The sequence below is a fragment of the Dermacentor andersoni genome, chromosome 3, assembly GCF_023375885.2.
Source record: "Dermacentor andersoni chromosome 3, qqDerAnde1_hic_scaffold, whole genome shotgun sequence".
Lineage (NCBI taxonomy): Eukaryota > Metazoa > Arthropoda > Arachnida > Ixodida > Ixodidae > Dermacentor > Dermacentor andersoni.
In genome coordinates, this window is record NC_092816.1 from 84,774,519 (window position 1) to 84,794,266 (window position 19,748).

The 19,748-nt window shown below is 44.0% G+C and overlaps 1 protein-coding gene across 2 annotated transcripts in view; it reads left to right on the forward strand.

Moving 5' to 3' along the window:
* The window catches only part of LOC126542983 (Na(+)/citrate cotransporter-like), a 39,815-nt gene that overhangs the window by 13,890 nt on the left and 6,177 nt on the right, over window positions 1-19,748 (forward strand). For both annotated transcript variants that reach the window (XM_050190126.3, XM_055061242.2), the window contains exons 7-11: window positions 2,437-2,568; window positions 7,903-8,022; window positions 11,648-11,737; window positions 13,314-13,421; window positions 16,466-16,649. In XM_050190126.3, the coding sequence (XP_050046083.2) occupies window positions 2,437-2,568; window positions 7,903-8,022; window positions 11,648-11,737; window positions 13,314-13,421; window positions 16,466-16,649 (634 nt within the window). The remainder of the gene's footprint in view (window positions 1-2,436; window positions 2,569-7,902; window positions 8,023-11,647; window positions 11,738-13,313; window positions 13,422-16,465; window positions 16,650-19,748) is intronic.

Below are 19,748 nucleotides of genomic sequence, written 5' to 3' on the forward strand. Positions count from 1 at the left end.
AAATGTGCCTATACTCGCCGCGAGTACAAAGAATTTGTGCATCACTCTCGTGATTGGTTATCCAATTCAAATGTGCACCTTTTCAGAGGAGAATTAAGGGCGTGATTCTGCACGAACAGCCTGAATAGAACCGCCGTCCTGTTTTTTGCGACAGCAGGATTGACAATGCAACAGTGACCATTCAGTATTGTTAAGCGCCGGATGCATTACTCACGATGCGGGTCAGCGCCCCACGTCAAAAAAAAAAGAGGACTTGCATCCACATCTCTGAAAGGAATTACAGACGAATGCAGTATTCAGAATATTTCACTGCTCCAGTCCAACTTAAGGTACTCCGATGGGTAGAAATAAGGACCAGTGATTCCGTGATAAAGCCGATTTTCGTCTCCACCTATGAATGCTGCCTTAAATGGACGATTCCAGTCCAAACTTGGCGGTCATGATTTTCTACAGTACTCGTCAATTTCGTTTTGTGCGTCTGGATTGCGAATAAATTCAGTATATTTATTTTATTTTATTTATTTTATTTATTTTATTTTCTGTGCGCGTGTGTGTGCCATTCTGTGGTCCGTATACGTTTGCTCAAAGGGGTGTCCGTGACGTGGCTCTAGTGGCGAACTTCAACTTTACGGCGTGTCAGCGGGACATGGGCAAAGACGTAGCCAGGAATCTGCAACATCGGGCGAGGGTGTACAGCGCAACGGTATCATCAGGGACAAAAGAAAAAGGAGACCCTCTGTCCTGTGGAGCTTGTTACGCGGGACAGACAGGCGCATGCCTTAATGATCGGTTATGGGAAGAATTCGTGCAACGTCAGAGAAATGGCAGAGACGGCTTTATTTTTTTTTTTTTTTTTTTTTTGCTGTTCATACAAGCATGTGTGGTTGTTCCCGTGCCTTTGAGAACACCGCAATGCTACGCATACACACAGAGATGACCACACTCGAATCATTCTGGAAGCAGCCCAAATGACGCGTCTTCACCGAATGATGGTGTCAGTAAGCTAACAATTGCTTCTTCTGATCAAGAGCTCATGTTTCTTGAGGAGCCGCACGCGTGCATGGCGATAGTGACGATTATTTGAGCAATGTTTTCACTTGCTTTGGTGTTAATCTTTCCTAACGTTTAGCTCTTCCGCCCTTCCTTTTATATCGTTTTGTTCATGATAATCAGAGCCTCGCTTTACCCTTTGTGTGCATTTTCAATGTTTTTGAAAATAAAGTTCTTTTGGAAGTCAGCGCTCGTCCTCTCTCCATTTTTCTGTCCCCTTTGTTACCGTTTCTCTGTACGCCCTCACTCACCAACCAGCCCGAGTAACCACTTTAATTAATCATCTGTGTTGAATTATTTTTCTCTCCTCATAGTATAGCGCCATTTATTTTCTTTTTCAGCAGCACGTTTCAGGCAGATTTCCTTCTACGAGGTTTTATAACTCTTTTTAAGACTTATTTAGCCTTGGTAGTTGGCTGCTTGTCCCCTATGTGCTGGTTTCACTGCACTACGCGAATGGTTTGCGCCTCAGTGGCAAGCTTGTGTTGGCTGGGGGTTAGAGAAACCACCTACGAATGATGTGACTGTTTCCGCTTCATCGCCGGGCGAGCATGAAGCGAGCGGCCCTTTCGAGCAACTATCTAGATGGTGTCATTCCCGCCCGGTGCTGACACGTAAACAGCCACGTCCCTCGTGGGTGTCCGCTAAGGGCTCGACATTTGCGTAGTTCAGCATTACCATTTCGGTTCAATGGTCGACATCACGAAGAAATCGTTAACGCTGCATAAATTAGCAACGTCACTTTTTTTGCGGGTCTCGCACTGGTTGTGAGCTTCTCGGATTACGGGATTCGAGTCTTGCGCTAATATTAGTCATCTGACCTTTTGTGTCAAAAGTTGGTCTTCTACAACTTGTTTCATTACTATCCTTTAACATTTTGAAAATGTGCGCCTCTTTCACGAAAACAGTGCTGAAAGAAAATCGCTTAGTTATCGCATCTTTCCTATGTTTAAGAAATTTTAAACTCATTTTCTGAGTCACTCTGTACGCTACCAACTTGCTGATCTGAAACAAGCGTTTACGCGCTTAAAAAGGTGCTTTCTGTTTTTCTGGAAGGGCGCTGTACTGCACTAAGACTGTAGATGTGGCGAAGACAGCTGCTCAGCCAATGATGTTGTTGGAAAGCACGCGCAGTTCGCTTTCGTGACTATTACTTTTTTTATCGCTCGTGAAGTATCTCCATTTCCTTAAGAAGTGACGCTTAAATATTTTGGAGTGCTTAAGCAGGACTTCAATTTTTATTTAACTGTCGCATTATTCGGAATAACTTTAAGAAAATGGTGTGCATAGCTTCGTCGTTAGCAGTTGGGGGGCGGGCAAGGAGCTTTCTGGAGTACCATGCATTTGAGCAGGCTTCTTCAGCTATCGTTGTTGTTGGGACACCAGGATCTCTGAGGACACGCTGATGCGAGTTCGCAACCTGATGCTGCTGGCAGTCGCGTACGCTTCCAACATCGGCGGCACGGGCAGTCTGATTGGCACGCCTCCAAACATTATAATGGCTGGATTCGTGGAGAGGTGAGATTCCACATTCTCTGAACGCGGCATAGTTCAGCATGCCAAAAAAAAATCATTTTAAAAAGAATTATGGTGTTTTACGTGCCAAAACCACTTTCTGATTATGAGGCACGCCGTAGTGGATGACTCCGGAAATTTCGACCACCTGGGGATCTTTAACGCGCACCTAAACCTAAGTGCACGGGTGTTTTCGCATTTCGCCCCCATCAAAGTGCGGCCGCAGTGGCTGGGATTCGATGCCGCGACCTCGTGCTCAGCAGCCCAACACTATAGCCACTGAGCAACCACGGCGGGTAACATCATTCTGTCACGCGTACGTTGCCAAGCTTTTCTGACGGCGACCGTCATTTCGCCGGATTGTCGCTGTTAGCGATATGTCGCAGAGCGCAATAGGTGCTCATACTCTATCCGAAAATTGTCGAATGTTGAACGAAGATTTCTAAATTCGGGGTTTGACGCAATTCCCGCCTAATAGGGAAGAGTCATGATAAAAAAAAATGACAAGGTCGACCAAGAAATAGATAAAAAACGTTTAGGGGAAACACTAATGGATGTTTCGGATCGCACGCCGAAGCCTTGTTCACAATGAAATCACTGTGAACAAGCCGCACATTCCGCAGCGATAGAGCCTTGTCTAACCAGATGTGACGCGAAAGCTGTTGTACATTCTGGAATGTTTAAGCCGGCGCGCGAGATGATTCCCTAATGTACTGCGATGCGTCTATGAATCGCGGACTGGATCGACTTCCCGAGATCAGCTTCTCGACGACCGAAGACCATGCTCGCAGTGTCATTATGCTGCGAGTATTTCTCGCTTTTTTCTCAACAGTGCCATTCACCTACAAAAGAATCGAATTCTTAACTCACGCTCATGGCAGGGTTTGACTCTTCGCCGTCAATAGAACCTGGCAATATTCGAGCTCTGTGACGAATATGATGAACATCAGTGAAAGCAGTTCCTTCCCGCAATTTCTGTTCTTTTTTTTCTCTTTTTTTTTTTTTACGCCGTAAGCCGTGTCGACTTCGCGCTGAAAGATTTCACCATGTGCGTGCAAGGTTCGAGAATGACCCACGCGTGGCTTAGACTTCAGGGTGCGACGAATGGCATTCCGAATATTGTCAAATTCCACCACGTTGTCGAGTTTGCCATCTTGTCTGCTCCGGCTGGCTCACGAGGCCCTCCCGGTTGGCTCAGAAACGTCACCCCAAAATGAAATGTTCCTCTTTGCACTCTAGTATGCCCTCCGTATGTTTTCTCTATAATTCCGCATTAATTTATCCCTAAAAATCGTATTGGAAACGTGCGAAATAATTGGAGCGCATAAAGGACGTTTCTGTACGGCTATGGCTGAATTGGGTGACATGAAGCAACTCGACAATGTGTCCAGAATTACAATGCCGGAGCCATTGACATTGGCGAACGATGACGGCGTTCATTGGCCGGCCTGCAGGAGAAGAACATGTATCGTTGCCAGAACTTTCGAATTGAGGTAACCCAAGCTCTCCCGTGTAAAGTTCATCAAACCTCTTCCGTTTGTGTGTTCTGATTGGAGCTTTGTAGCTCTGGAGCTTGCATATAATTGCATGGGAATTGAGGAATCGTTTTTTTTTTTTGGGGGGGGGGGGGGGCGGGAGGGGGTATCCACTGCAGTGACTTTGACGAAGTTTGCGGCATTTAAGAGAAGAGATTATTAAAATCAGCCGACCGTAGGAAGCAGATATTTCATGTAGACCGTCAATTGTGTTTAAATTCGTGAAGATTCCAAATTTTCAGGTAATTCAAGTACCAATTTTACAACTCGCCAATGAATAACGATATAACAGTTACGTTAACTGCACCTAATAATCGATCTTAAGAGCACAAAATTAATAAAACATACACCGCTCTGAAGTATACAATTAATTAGTTAGTAGGGCTCCAGCAAAACCTGCGGAAAAATTGCAACGCCTTCGCGTAAGCTGTAAATTTATATGTAAAATTTGTCCTCTTGATATGCTCTAACAGATGCAGTTTATAGTACTACGATACCTGTTCTTGGTGTTGAGTTACGAATTTGTAAACTTAGTGCTTAATATTGTTTACTTAGTAAGATAATTTTCTTTTTCATCGGAGATCCTAAATCAATATTGTGCTTCATAGAGATGCTATAATTTAATTTTGTCTCTCAAACGCAACACATTTCATTCAAATTCGTGCAGCATCTGATTCATAAAAGCGTTTGTTCCTTTTTACACGTATTTGAAAATGGAAATTGAAGTTGGCTTCGAGCTAGAAGCCCCAGTCTTTCACGCGAAGAGAAGGCGATTGCTCGTTTATCGAATGGAGCACGCATAAAAGAATGCCATGGAATTATAGAGCTGCCGCTGACAAAGTGACGAGGCTGGTATGATTCCTGGTTAAGTGATTTGTTTTGCCTCTCAGATCAATTGCCATGCATTGCATTGTATTCTGTCACGGTTGTACATTCCTACGACGAAATCGCCTCGTCAGTTGCTTTTGACAGCACAAGCGGCACAGGCTGTTGCCGTGAATATCGCAGCCAACGCTTACGTCTCTGCCTTATCGCTTTCTCGGCGACGGTAGGAATTATTCGCGTTACGTCACATTACGCCATCTTGCAGTCCCACAATAGACTCTTCTGTGCTGCTGGAGATAAGCAAATCCAGATTAAATTAAACTTTCCACCGTGCTGGCTCTAGAACAATGTTGCGGCTTCGACGACGTCAGAGCGCACGCCCTACACACCTGGAGCCGAATTCACAAAGCTTTTCGTTCGTAAGCGTTGCTTTTCATTGGCTGATTGCCTACGCTGATAATGTCTCCTACATCACTATTGGTTGGCACGAACGCTTTTAGCTTAAGTACGCGTCGTGAATACGGGCCCGGGTTTTTAAGAGCGACATTGTTTCACGCGCGCAACACTCGAGACCACTGCAATCGCAGCGGGCGAGTAAGTCGCCACGGATATTATACCCTTTCCTCTCTGACATTTGTCAAGTACCTTCCTCATTACGCGAAGATAAGAAAGAAGTTCAAAAGTGCCAAATCGTCTTTTCTCTGGAAAGTTCCTAGAAGCTTTCTCATTTTTTTCTAAATTTAATGACTATTTATTTATTTATTTATTATACCCTCAGGGCCAAAGGCATTACAGAGGGGAGTGGGTAATATAGGTTACAAAGACAATAAATACAATGCAGTGAATTTTGTTAGAACATAATTTCAACATTCTCCAAAACAAACAAAGGTTGTTAGTGCATCACGAAATCTTTGATTATCCTCAATGGCTGCAATATCGGGAGGGAGGCGGTTCCATTCGACAGATGTCTGGGGAAGGTATGACTGAAAACAAGTTTTAGTTTTGCACTTTTGGATGCCAACCTTGTGCTGATGATCAGTGCGATGGGAGATGTATTCCGGTGGTGAAATAAAATCGTCATGTAGCGTGACGTGATGATATACCTTGTGGAATAAAGTGAGGCGACTGATTTTCCGACGAGATTTTAAAGATGGGAGAGAGAGGTTAGTTTTCATGGCTGTGATACTTGCAGTACGGTTGTAATTTGAAAAAATGAAGCGAACGGAGTTATTTTGTATAAGTTCAAGAGAATATATAAGATTTTCATGCCCAGGGTCCCATATAGATGATGCGTATTCAAGTTTAGGTCGTATTAGTGATTTATAGAGTAGGAGTTTCAAGGACGAAGGAGCAGCAGAGAAGTTGCGACGCAAATACCCTAACATGCGATTAGCGTTATTGGTAACGTATTCAGTATGGGCGTTCCATGTTAAGTTTTGTGATATATGTACGCCTAGATATTTATATGATGCCACGGAATCAAGAGGAATGCCATTAAGACAATAAGAAGGGGGAGTGTTAGAGCAGCGAGAAACACGCATGAACTTACATTTGTTAATATTTAATTCCATTTTCCAAGTTTTACACCAGTTAGAGACTAAATTAAGATCGGTCTGGAGAGTATTAATGTCGTTGAGGTTACGTATTTCACGTAAAATGACACAGTCGTCAGCAAAAAGGTGGGTGGCAGAAGATAGGGTGGACGGAAGGTCATTAATATAAATTAAGAATAGAAGGGGTCCGAGGACGGATCCTTGTGGTACACCAGATAGTACGTTAGTAAGCGGTGAGGTTGTGCCATTAGTGAAAACAAACTGCCAGCGGTTGAGGAGGAAAGATTGAATCCATCTAAAGACATGTGGATCAAGATTAAGATGACTTAATTTATAAAGCAACAATTGATGGCATACTTTGTCAAAAGCTTTCGCGAAATCTAAAAAGATGCAATCGGCGCAAGATGACTGGTCAAGAATGCAATGCAATTTATCAGTGAATGAGAGTAGCTGCGTTTCGCAGGAGTATGTTTGACGGAAACCATGTTGCGCAGAAGAAAAAAAACAGTTATCATCAAGAAAGGTGGCGATGTGTTTAAAAATTATATGTTCTAGTAATTTGCAGCATGTGCTAGTGAGTGAAATGGGACGATAATTTTGAGGCAAGTGCTTATTACCGGATTTGTGGAGTGGGACCACCTTCCCGATTTTCCAGTCGTTAGGGAGGCTTGATGAATCGAGCGACTGCTGGAACAATTTTGTTAGTATAATAGAACTATAAGCGCAGGTACTTTTTAGGAATTTACAACTAATTTCATCACACCCCGGAGATGAATCGTGCTTCAAAGACTCGATTAATTTAGCAATGCCAGGAGCATCGATAGTTATTGGTGACATAATGGAAAATCTGTGATGCGGCATATCTGGAAGATCAACTGTCGTGATAGAGGAAAAGCTTTCAGTGAATGTTCTATTCAGTATGGTAGCACAAAGGTTGAAGCTGAATAATGATTCTCGATCAAATGTGTTACTCGAGAATGTAAAAACAAAAATAAAGGTGTGACGTATCAATCAGCGGCCGATCACATGCATGCATTCAGTTGCATCCTCCCATTCTCAGCCGCCATTGTTATTGACATTAATATTAATATTTACAGCTAGGCCAATTTTAGTCGGGACGCCCTGTGCTTGAAACGTATAAAACGTAATTCAGGGCTGTTGAAATGTGGTGTTCTGTGCTGCTAGCTTTGTCCCCAATGCATTTTCGTTGTTTTTTGCTTTTGTTTTTTTCTGCACAAGCTTCTTATGAAATGATGTCTGACCTGAAAATAACCAGTGTAGGAAAAGTCAAGTCGTCCCCGACAGCCGACAGCATAAGAATCGCACTGTGCTTTTTTTTTTTTCTGATTGTGAGCGTCGCATCCACGAGTGCGGATTCCTTCGAAACCAATCTATAACCAATCTATTTATTTTCCCACTTGCAGCCACTTTCCCACAGCCAACGAACCCTCGTTTGTGTCTTGGATGTTCTACAACGTTCCCATTATGCTGGTCCTGCTCATCTTCTCCTGGCTGTACATGCGGAGGCTGCTATACGACACAATGTCAGTTTCGTTTCTTTGCGATTGATTGATTGATTGAATGACTAACAATTAATTAATTAATTAATTAGGTAATCAATTAATCATATAACTGATTATTTATTACTTAATTAACTAATTAAGTAATTAATAAATAATTAATTAATTAATTAATTAATTAATTAATTGATTAATTATTGATTGATTGATTGATTGATTGATTGATTGATTGATTGATTGATTGATTGATTGATTGATTGATTGATTGATTGATTGATTGATTGATTGATTGATTGATTGATTGCCGGGAGTCGAATGCGCGACATTGCACTCGAAAGCACAACGCCGTAGCCAAAGAAACCACCACGATGGTTAAAAGACAACCTCAACGTGACGTACAAAACACAACACCTTCAAAATAAACAATCGCGATAGAAACTGGTAGAAAAAACTTCAAAATGCCCACTGGTACGATGCACGACTGATATACTTGCATAACGCAACACGCGCGCTTAAAGTATAATAAATCTATAATAATGAAGGAAAATCTGCATTTATACGTAACTTTTTTTTTTTTTTAATGAGCCACTGTGACAGACGACACTCTGCCTTGCCATACGCGTATCCCGGTGGCATGGCTATCTGAGAAAGATTCCAATACGGCATTCCCATGCATACGACACCACGACAGCATCGGTTTTTTTTTCCTTTATAGGTAGGTCTATGTGCTCAGGGATAATGCAAGTGCCCCTTCCTGCTCTACACAATATAAGTTTCCAAAATGAAGCTAAATATAAGCTGAACCATTACACCCTAAAAAAGGAGCCTCCAGCACTCTCTTTGTTCCTAGAGCGTATTAAAATATTCATCAGAGCATGATTCTCCCTGAAACAACATTAACTTAATCGAAACTATACTGACTCTCAATATTCCGACCGTCCTAAGTAGACTGCAATAGCATAATAATTGGCAGACAGGATGAGGAAAGCTTTAAGTGGAACAGCAAAAAAAAAAAAAAACAGGTGAATTACTTATGTAAAACGAAAGGCGGTCGACGCGAATTCCACCTGTTTGATGTAAATAACGAAAAAAATTGGCAAGTCACTTAAGTACCCTTACGTGATTTGAATGCGAAAGCATTATGTCTTGTCCAAGTTATTACCTTAAATTAAAGCTCCACCATAATCCACCTTAATTCGTTTTAATCCACTTTAATTCCACTTAATTCACTTTTTTCTGCCTTAATTCAATTCTGGGAGTGGCTGAGGTCGAGTGTTTTTCGTGGGGGCCACGGCCTCCGTCCGACACCGTGGCTGTTCACTGCGGAATTTCCAGTGCGAGCCGCAGTAGATCGAGCACCGGGAACGCGACGTCATCACCTGGGCTTTGGTACCACCGGATGATAACAACGGACGCCGGATTTTCCGCTTCATGAGGCATATAACGCTTTCGCATTATTAAAAATTATGGGGTTTTACGGGCCGAAACCACGATCCGATTATGAGGCACGCCGTAGGCGGGGGCTCCGGAAATTTGGACCACTGGGGTTCTTCAACGTGCACCTAAATCTAAGTACACGGGTGTTTGCGCATTTCGCCCCCATAGATAGGTGGCCGTCGTGGCCGGGATTCGATCCCGCGACCTCGTGCTTAGCTGTCCAACACCATAGCCCCTAAGCAACCAGTCCATCGCATTATTAAAGCAACAAATGTATGTGCTCTTCAGTTTGTAACATGCCGAATCATTTCGTTATAACAGGGTATCACTGGCTCCCACGTGATTCAAGGAATCTAATTAGATCAACTTTATTTACTCGTCTACCTTAAAACAAGAGCTACAGATTAGAAAAAAAGCGAAAGAGAGACAAAAATGCGGTGGAACCCACCTCACGGGGTCCGTCCACGGTAATACGTTTAGCATTGGATCAATATGGCGACACAACGTATTGCAACCGTCTAGAAGAGTTATGTACGAGTCGCGTACAGCAGCGGGACTCCTCTCTCGCGCTTCCTTCTGGACACGCTGCGCCATCTAGTGGCACTGCCGAGAAGTCCGCGCACGGCCTCAGAGACTAGAAGCATGGCGCCAATAAACGCTAAGAATCGTTCCTTCGCTTGCCGCACACTCAGTGTCATGTGCTCAGGGGGGGTTTTAGGTGCCAAAACCACTTTCTGATAATGAGGCACGCCGTAGTGGAGGACTCCGGAAATTTCGACCACCTGGGGTTCTTTAACGTGCACCTAAATATAAGTACACGGGTGTTTTCGCATTTCGCCCCCATCGAAATGCGGCCGCCGTGGCGGGGATTCGATAACCGCGACCTCGTGCTCAGCAGCCTAACACCATAGCCACTGAGCAACCACGGCGGGTAGTGATCCGAGTTGGCGAGACGTTCATTAAAGTGCGGCACAAACCTCGTGCATTAATGGCGCAGCTCGCTAAAGCGTTGGCGTGAAACGCGCTCATTGAAAAGAAACACATGCCGTGTGCATTTGTGGCACAACCGGCTAAAGCGTAGGGTTGCTGTGCTTGAGGAACCCTTTTGACGTGGGTTCCTAGCGCCATAGCACGCATGCATATACACACAGATAACCACCGGGAAGTGCCTATAATATCTTAACAATGCTAACGCAGTAAAAGAAGGAAGCTGAACAATGCAATAGACGGCGCTAGTTAGTGCAAGTCCTAGATTAGGTCGTAAAACCGCCGCGCGACTGCCCGCTCGAGGTAAATTTGCGTGTATTCGCAGGCTTCTTTCACGCTTGGAAGAACGCCTTTATGTAGAGCACAGTGAGCAACAAAAAGCTGTCTCGGGAGATTTTCATGTTGCTCTACAATTTTCTGATTGATACTTTCACCTAATCATAGTACTTGAAAAGTCGATTAACAATTTAAGACTAATAATGTATTATGCACAATGCAACAAATTAAGCTGAGTACCTCCAAGCGACGGCAAATAAAATTACCTTATTTCTGTCCAGCTATGTGGCACTTGCATATTTTTTAAATCTCGGTGTGTGATAGCTGGGACACCCTGTATATAGAAAGGCACTGGACTTACAGTTGACTTTATTTCAGTAAAACGTTGTCCTTAGCAGACTAACAGTACATCGTTAACGGCTAGTCCTAGCCGCACTCTACTACATCCTGTAGTGCCTGTAGTGCCTGTAGTGCCTGTAGTGCCTGTAGTGACTGTAGTACCTGTCTATGAAGGTATAAGCTCTCTGCTTGTAACAAGGACGGGCGCGCTTACACCTTTTGCCAGGGTCAAACTTCTGGATGCGGAACGCTTCCAGAATTTCTTTCCTGTTGGGTCTTCTGTTTCGCAATAATTGGCACGTTTCCAAGTTGCGTTGAGCAACCGCATTGCTTCAAGCCTTCACGAAAACCTTCCTTGACTTGGAATGCTCGCAAAAGTTCTGATATCACACGTTCATCAGCATGTATAACATATGCTATTGGCCACGAATAACACAAAGACTTGGCCGTTAGCGCTTTGTTTTGGTTTGTGTCGTCCCTTCCCTCTTTTTTCTGTGTAACACGGAGCCCAAGACAAGCTGCGAAAGTGGGCTCGTCGATTCTGTGACACAACGGTTCCATATGTCACGTCGCAGGAGTATCAAACAACCTGACGCGCGTTTCATTTCAGGGACGAAGGGTTGCGGACCTCCAACCCAGACGCGGAGGAGGCGGTCATGAGGGAAGTGGCCAAGCGCTGCGACGAACTCGGCCACATCACGTAAGTTGAAACGATTGATCTTCCTTCCGAATAGCGGTGCATTTTCCTGCGGTAATGATGATGATGATGATGAAGATTATGATGATGACGACGACGACCACCACCACCAACTTCTTCTTCTTCTTCCTCTTCTTCATCTTCTTCTTTTTCTTCTTCTCCTCCTCCTTCTTCTTCTTCTTCTTCTTCTTCTCCTCCTCCTTCTTCTTCCTCTCCTCCTTCTTCTTCTTCTTCTTCTTTTTCTTCTTCTTCTTCTTCTTCTTCTTCTTCTTCTTCTTCTTCTTCTTCTTCTTCTTCTTCTTCTTCTTCGTCGTCGTCGTCGTCGTCGTCGTCGTCGTCGTCTTTTTCATTATGTCGCTACAGGCGGGGCAAGACTAGCAGGCAAGCTACGCAGTAATTGTTTTCAGGGCCTGATATGCACTGAAACTGCATTGATTTGAAACGATTGACTGTCAAAATTACGATGTGTTGCTCCTCCGTTAAGCGGGCCGCAGTCGTAAGAAAATGAGCAAACAGGATCACAAAAGCTTTAGGTAAAACGAAAAAAACAATAGAAAGAAAATGAACTGTTCATCTAGAACAAAATGCGGACCACCTGAGGTATACTTGTTCCGGGCAAATAACTCAACTTAACAAACACAAATCCATTGATGCGTTCCAAACATGCCGATTCATTTGGGGCATTGTTTGCGCTGAAACTTCGGTGATTCTAAACTCGTGGCTGTCAAGATTTCGACGGCTTACTGCTGTGTTAAGTAGACCGGAGCAGTACGAGAATGTGCAAACAGGGTAGCAGAAAAAGATTTAGGCAAAAAACGACAAGGAAATGGAACACATTGGAACGAAATGTGGTCCACGTAAAGTCCACTTGTTCACATAAATAACGAGAAAGGAAAACGACTAAACATCACTGTTGTGCTTGAAGCCTTGGGTTCGGGCTATTCACCTTGAAAAAAGTGCTCACAAACAATGACTCATCATCGCTGTCTGGGTTCACTATCATATTTCGCAAGTTCTTTCGTCACCGCAGTGAAGTAATCCGAGAAGTATCCGGAAGTACTCGGCTTTTTAGTTCGACTTGGACAGCCACCTATACATGTTCTTAAATGAGTTCTTAAACAGAGAAACGCGGGAAAATTTTAGAGCAATAGCAGGCGATTGCTCGTGTATGCCACTGCTGTTGAAGAGTATAAATGGCGTGGACAACATACACGCAATCTCGAGCCGTTCCGCGTAAGCTTCTACGAGTAAGAAAATTCCTTGCAGATATGTTCTGCTTCGTCGAGGGAAATGTGTGGAACGAGTTTAGGATGTTCCACTTTCTTAGTCAAGATTATGTGAAACGGCATTAAGAGTTACATGTAGTATGCAGCGGCGAGGGGCGCGGCCTAAGGAAGCGCCGACGCTCAAAGACCTTCGTTCCGCAGAAGTGCCACTTCGTAAGTGAAACATTAAACTTCAGTGGAACCTGTATGGGACCAGATTAAGAGTGAGTTGATTCTAGAGAGAAAGAGAGAGAGAGAGCAGTTCGAACGGTGTTTCCTCACTTGTACTTCACTCTCTTCTTTTTTCTCGACAGATTTTCCGAGTCGGTGGTCACGTTTCTTTTGACGTTGATGATCCTGCTCACCTTCACTCAGAAGCCGCACTTCATCCCCGGCTGGAGCGACGCCTTTGCCCACCACAAGTACGCGGTTTCTCGCGAAGCAACGGCCCACGCGTTATCGGTGGTGTCCAAATCCAAGCCACGACGGCGGTTTCATGGAGCGACAAAATCCAGTCTCGTATAGGCGATGCTTTTGCGAGCTCCACGCACCAGAAGCGGTTGCCAGTGCTGACACGCATCATGGTCGCCATGTTATAGACATAACTTGTTGAAGAAATGCTGATGTGACACTTGGAACTTTTTCTTTTTCCCTGTTTTCTTTCATCTTTTTTCTTCCTCCGTTAAGTGAATCAGCGCGGCTACTCGGCATGCCCTACGATTTCAGGCGGCGCCGGGGACGCACTGAAAATCTCGGAGGAAATAGTTTGGCTTGCGTCCTATCCACTAACTACTAGACGCAAGCTTTTTAAGGGCTGTTATTAAAGGCTGTAAGGAGAAATAGACAAGTGACAGCATTGCAGCTTGGCCCCGATTGCATCGATCCTACGCAAATACTACTCATAGATATATAAGCAATTAGGCCTAAGTGCAATTTAATTGCAAATAGCCCGAAATGTATCTAGAAGAGTAATTTAGCAGTACAGATAGTAGTCGCAAATAGTGCTTACAATTATAATTATCAGTAAATTTTTTTTCCACACGCCGCAAATTACCTCAATCATACAACGCACGGACCGCCTATGCGCTAAGCCACGCGGCCAGCCATGTGTAGCCATGCACGGCCGCCAGGCTTGAGGAGATGTGTGCTCGCCTCCCCTTAGCGTGAGCTAGATCACGTGACCTCTATAGTATCGGTAAATTTCACTTCTGAAACTCCCGCAACAGCTAAGCGAGAAGTTCTTAATTTTATCAATGTCAGGTAGGAATTGCTAAATTTTCTTTGAGGTAAATGTACAGGGCATTCTAAGAGAGCCGGAGACTCAGCTTCGAATGTTTTCAGAATAGTCTATGTGCCTACAACAGCGGTCCAAACAGGGGCAAATACTTTGAAATCAGTGACGTTACGCTGGCGTACCCGGGTTGTCTTGGGCGCGATACTCAAAAATGGAAACATTTGACAGTCGTTTCTGGTGCCAGTTATGAACAGTTAGGTTTCCGGCAGATGAATGCAGATAGCATTGAGTAAATACTACAGCAGCGGGAAAAAAAGTTGTGATGCGCTTTAATGACCACTTAGGGGGACACTCGAGGCAAAAATGTAGTTCATATAAGCTGTCAAATTAGTTTCCTGAAACAAATATGGCCGGTTTCGATTTAAGGGTGATGCACTGAAAGTGATAGAAGGTGGGCGTTACGCTCTGTGTAAGGCTTGAGCTGAAGGCAAGCTCCGGATCTATCCACACAGTCTTTCAGCAGTACTCCCCAAATCGCGGTGCACGTAATCACAGCTACGTTGGATTCGGACGAATAAGGCAACCAGCGGCGTCAACTCTAACAATGTTTATTGCTGCGAGCAATAAGTAACACTTGCAGAGGAAAGGTCCCCTCTGCCATAGGTAATAAATAGGCTTCATTTGTTGCGCGTGATAGTCAGGCAACGAGCTCACTCACGGTTTGCAGCAGGTATCCGTTAGATCGTTGCTCATAGTCTAGGTCGAGGCGCCAGAGAGAGTATCCCCCGGTGAAGATCTTTTGTGCAGGGTCCTGAATATTTGGCTGCTTGTTTTCAAAATAAGATTTTGCACTCACCGCTGCACTGTTCGCGCTAAAATTTTGCATAACGATCGCATTTTGTTGTAGCCTTCGCTTAGTATAACACTTGGCACGATTAGTCGCCTGTTTTTAAGCCAAAAATGAGAAACTGTTTTCGCCTATGGGGAAAATGCCGTCTGAAAAGTCTGCCCTGGCACAGACTTGTGTCGCGGCCTGTCGGCAGCAGCAGGAAGGAGCTGCTGCCGCGTAAGCGGCCGATTTCAAGATGTCGTTTCGTCTCAGTGCAGCGGTGAGGGCAAAATTATTTTCTGAACGCTCGCAGCTAGATATTCAGGCAAAATCATGCAAAATCGCATTTACAACAAATATAGACTAGCATTTTGCCTGTCTCTACTTTGTATTATTTATACTCATTAAAATATCTATATCTATATTGCTAAGCTGTATATATATATATATATTGTGTTGTGCCTGCAACAACCTCGGCTCTATATATTCCATTTCTTTTTTCACTATTGCACTAAGCGTAATTTGCTTATTTCGACTGAAGACCAATTAATGTTAGCAGTCTTTGAATCAAGTGCATCTGGAAGGTGTACATTCCCAACGGTCTTTGCTGGGTGAACATCTTGGCAATCGATCACAATGTGCTGAGCCCTCTCCGGATTTTCGCGGCAGCAAACATGCCTCATCCTGTCGCAAAAATTTGCTACGGTATATGTTTTGTCCTCAGGCAGCTAGCTCGGGCCTCAAGTAGCAAGCTACTGCTCATTGCGTTACCGTAGAGGTTCCCTTTCCCGATTTATATTTTGCCATGTTTCTAAATCTTATGGACACTATCGTTTTATCCTTTGCATCAATTTTAGCGTCTCCATTTTGCTCACTTTCTTTATGACTCCGAGTTGTATACTTCTTCTTCCAATTACTCTGTACTTCGCTGCCAACTTTCCTGATCGGTTCCTCCACTCCTTGTCCACACTTTTGGTGTAAAGGTATTTGTGTACTTTTGTTATCATTTTCTTTTAAGTCGTGTTCTTGTGTCCGCACGCAGTCGCTTTTATGTATTTATCGTCACCATGCCGAATTCCACAGAAATAATTTGCCATACCCACTGTTCCTACGCTTCGAATTGGCCTCGCCCTGCAATCGGCTAGCATCCTGTTAGGTGACATGGTAAAGCTACCGAACCGGAAAGTTGTTGGTCACGGGTTCGATGGCCGGATCAGGACAAATCTTTTTTTTTTTTCTTTTTTCTGATAATCTCGTATGGATTTACTTTGTAACTTCTTGCTACACTTGGGTGGGTGGAATTTTCTTTTTTTCATGACGCTTCCTCCACCTTTGCAGATTTTACAGAATCGATGTGCCGGAAACGAAGTGCGATGGAAGCCCCTGAATTTCTTGGTGCGCAGGATGATCAAGTCGTCGGTGCCCATGGTGGTGGTGATGACCATGCTGTTCGTGATCCCCAGGGAGAGCAACGTGTTGGGACAGGGCGAGCAGGGCATCATCAACTGGGATGAGGTGTCCAACCACGTGAATTGGGGAACAATCTTGCTCATCTGCGGCGGCATGACCATCGCTGACGCTTCCACGGTACATGTATACTGAGGCAGTGTCGTATACTTAATTCGAGTCGATGCACTCGATGATATCGAGCCGATTTTTGCTTTCTTATTTCGATTTTGTTTCGTGTTATTAACGCACTACATAGTTTGCAGGTAGTTTTATTACACATTAAAAGGTTCCCGCTTTAAAAACTGCCGAGGGAGAACTCCGAAGAACTTGTCAAATGAGCTGATCTCAAGCCTTTCTGTCAGCGCCTGGGGCTGACGTGCGCCTGGGCCCGTGGCAATGGCTGTTGTGTTTCACACGTGTGGAAGAGCTGACCTTGTTTCTCCTTTCTTTAGCAGATACAGTATCGTCTATCTTCTTATCATAAAGAGCGCAGATCCATAATTAGCATTTAGCTGAAGATCTAGCAGTGTGCCGGAATAATTTTTTTAAAGCGAGTCAAATATATGAATCGAATAGTGCCAGATTCGAATGGAATTGAACCGAATATTGAATATTCTTTACTATAGTTCTAGAATAATGTACCGCTTTTTTCACCTTTATTATGAAACAATCTTCGCATTCACAACGTTTCCAACTTTTGTCAGTACAACGCCATTATGTTGAATGTTCTGTAAGGGGTTATGGACCGCGAAACAGACTAAAAATGCAATTTCTTTATTTTAACGGTGAAATATGCCCTAATTCATGGCAAATATTTGCGCGAAGTAGCATCCTCAGATAGGCACCGGTAAGATATTTAATATGGCGCCAAACACGCCCTTGCCATTATCCATTTACTTGCACAACCGTTCACAAATATAAATGTCTGTAGGTTCTTCAACGTTTGCAGTAGATCAGTATAGGCCCCAAAAGTGTCATAATAGCCACGCTAATTCCCGCACGAATGCTTGATTTCGTGTAGGTAAACAAAAACCAGGTTTGTCGGACCATTCATATTAAAAGCCGCTCTTTATAATGCAAATGATTACTACAGTGATGGCGAACAATGCCAAAAAGTGACTCTTGGTGTTACACCAGGCATGTTTTGCGATGCTGCGTTGAGCAGGGTGGACCATATGAGGATCACATAGGCTTTCAATCGATCAGCTAGACTTTCAAACCTCTGCCAAAAGCAAAAGAGGTTGAACAAAGCAAATAAGAAAGGGGGTATTAAAGAGCACTTCAAAGAAAATGATCGTGAAGGCTACGCGACAGGAGCGTTTGAGGCCAACTTGTTGGAAATTAAACCCGAAATAACATTTTATTCAAACACCATTTTCGCTGACAAAAGGAACATTTTCTCTGCAACCGCTGTACTTTCCGAACAGGTTAATTTGTGAATTGTTCACGATTCCTAATTATGACACCAATTGAACCAAATGAAATGAGTTACCACAGGATTTTGGTTTTTCTTTAATAGCTTTGCCTAAGAAAATGACTTAAAATTTAAGTAATAAGCGTGTCAACTTTTTTAACATACAATGGTCAAAGCTACGAACATTATTTCGGTTCAGAACAATTTCCAGTGTATATAAAGCTACTAGAAATATTTGAAGCTATTTGCCTACATAATAGCTTTCAGAAATAATCCTTCATTAAAGAAAAAATGTTACGAAATATATTTAAACATTTTCAAAAATGTTTAGTAACACTCTGCCAGATTTACCACACTTATATGATGTACTTATAGATAAGAGGCCGCTATAGCTGAATACCTAGGTCCGCTATCGATCCATCCCTTATAAGTGGAACATTACGAACAAATCGTTTTGTTCACTCACTCGCGAATCTTCAGAGCATATGTGACTCTGCGCTATTAGCACGAAGTTTTCAAGCGCAGCCCGTTTGCATCGTTGTGTACCTTTGACGCTACAACAGAAACGCGCTTTGTCTGGACGATGGCAGAGTGGAAAAAAAAATAATTTGCAGTTTTGCCCGAAAGGTGAAGCATTGATAGAGAGGGCCAAGTATTAAGAATTAGACGAAGTGAGGATCGTAGCTTTATTGGCCGAGTAAATTGCTGCAAACATTCGCTTACCAATAAACTAAAAAGCATGATCTCACGCGCGCATTGACAAACGTGAACAGATGTCACTCAATAACTACGATCACTCGCTGTCACAAATACTCGCGTAATGAAGAGCGCCAAAAGCAGGGAGAGAGCGACTGCTGCTGCCGTTCGCCTCACCGCGTCCCCGAAACATTGATTACGTGACCTCCGAATAACACTGGGCGCGCGGGAAGAAAGCGCACATCAAGCCACCAGCCATCTCGGCTCTCCCTTATTACCCCTTACACCCGCCGCATACTACCTTGGTGATGCGGCGCTCAGGCCGCGTATACGCTCAGCCATGCGGACAGCCATGCGCAGCCACGGCCGGGGTCGGAGAGGAGACGCGTGCTCGCCTGCCTTAGCGCGCGCTTGATCGCATCGTTTCGGCACTCATTCGCTTAAGCTGACACTTTGGTACATCTATGTCAAACTCAGCTCGGGGTTTTAGATACTGTAGCGGTGGTTCGGATAGGAAACGACCTAAAATACTGTTACGGGGATGTTGCGAGTATAGAAAAACTATTTACAATATATATACAGGATGAGTCAGAGTAGTTCAGATGGCTGACCCCCAACAACAGGTAGCAGCCAGCGTCTCCGATCTTTTTCTTCCTCTCTCTTCTTTCATCCTTCCGTAAAAATATACTTCATATTTTCTCTGAGCTACAGACTTACACGGTTCTTTCTAGTGTGTCTTCTTCCAAACAGGGGAATAATCATATTGAGTTTAGTGAGTCGCTACTGCTATTGCCACAATGGGAACGTAAATGAGCCCAGAATAATGACAGCAATACGCTGTAAGCGCTGTTGTGGCGTGGTCTTATGTCGCGTGCGCCGTTTACTGCGCTTGCGCATTGATTAGTTGCCCCAACGGGAGGAGAAACGAACGCCGGCTCGCACACTCCCACTGAAGCCAAAATATGTATGATAACACAGAGGGAAGTGTCTTGCTATTTGAGACTCGAGCTGGTCGGCTAAGGACAAAAACGTACCCAAGCACATGTCTCTGCTTCGGCAAAGGTGCAGAGACAACTCGGCACATCCTAATGGAATGCGAGCATTTTAAGCCAGTAAGACCCACAGGT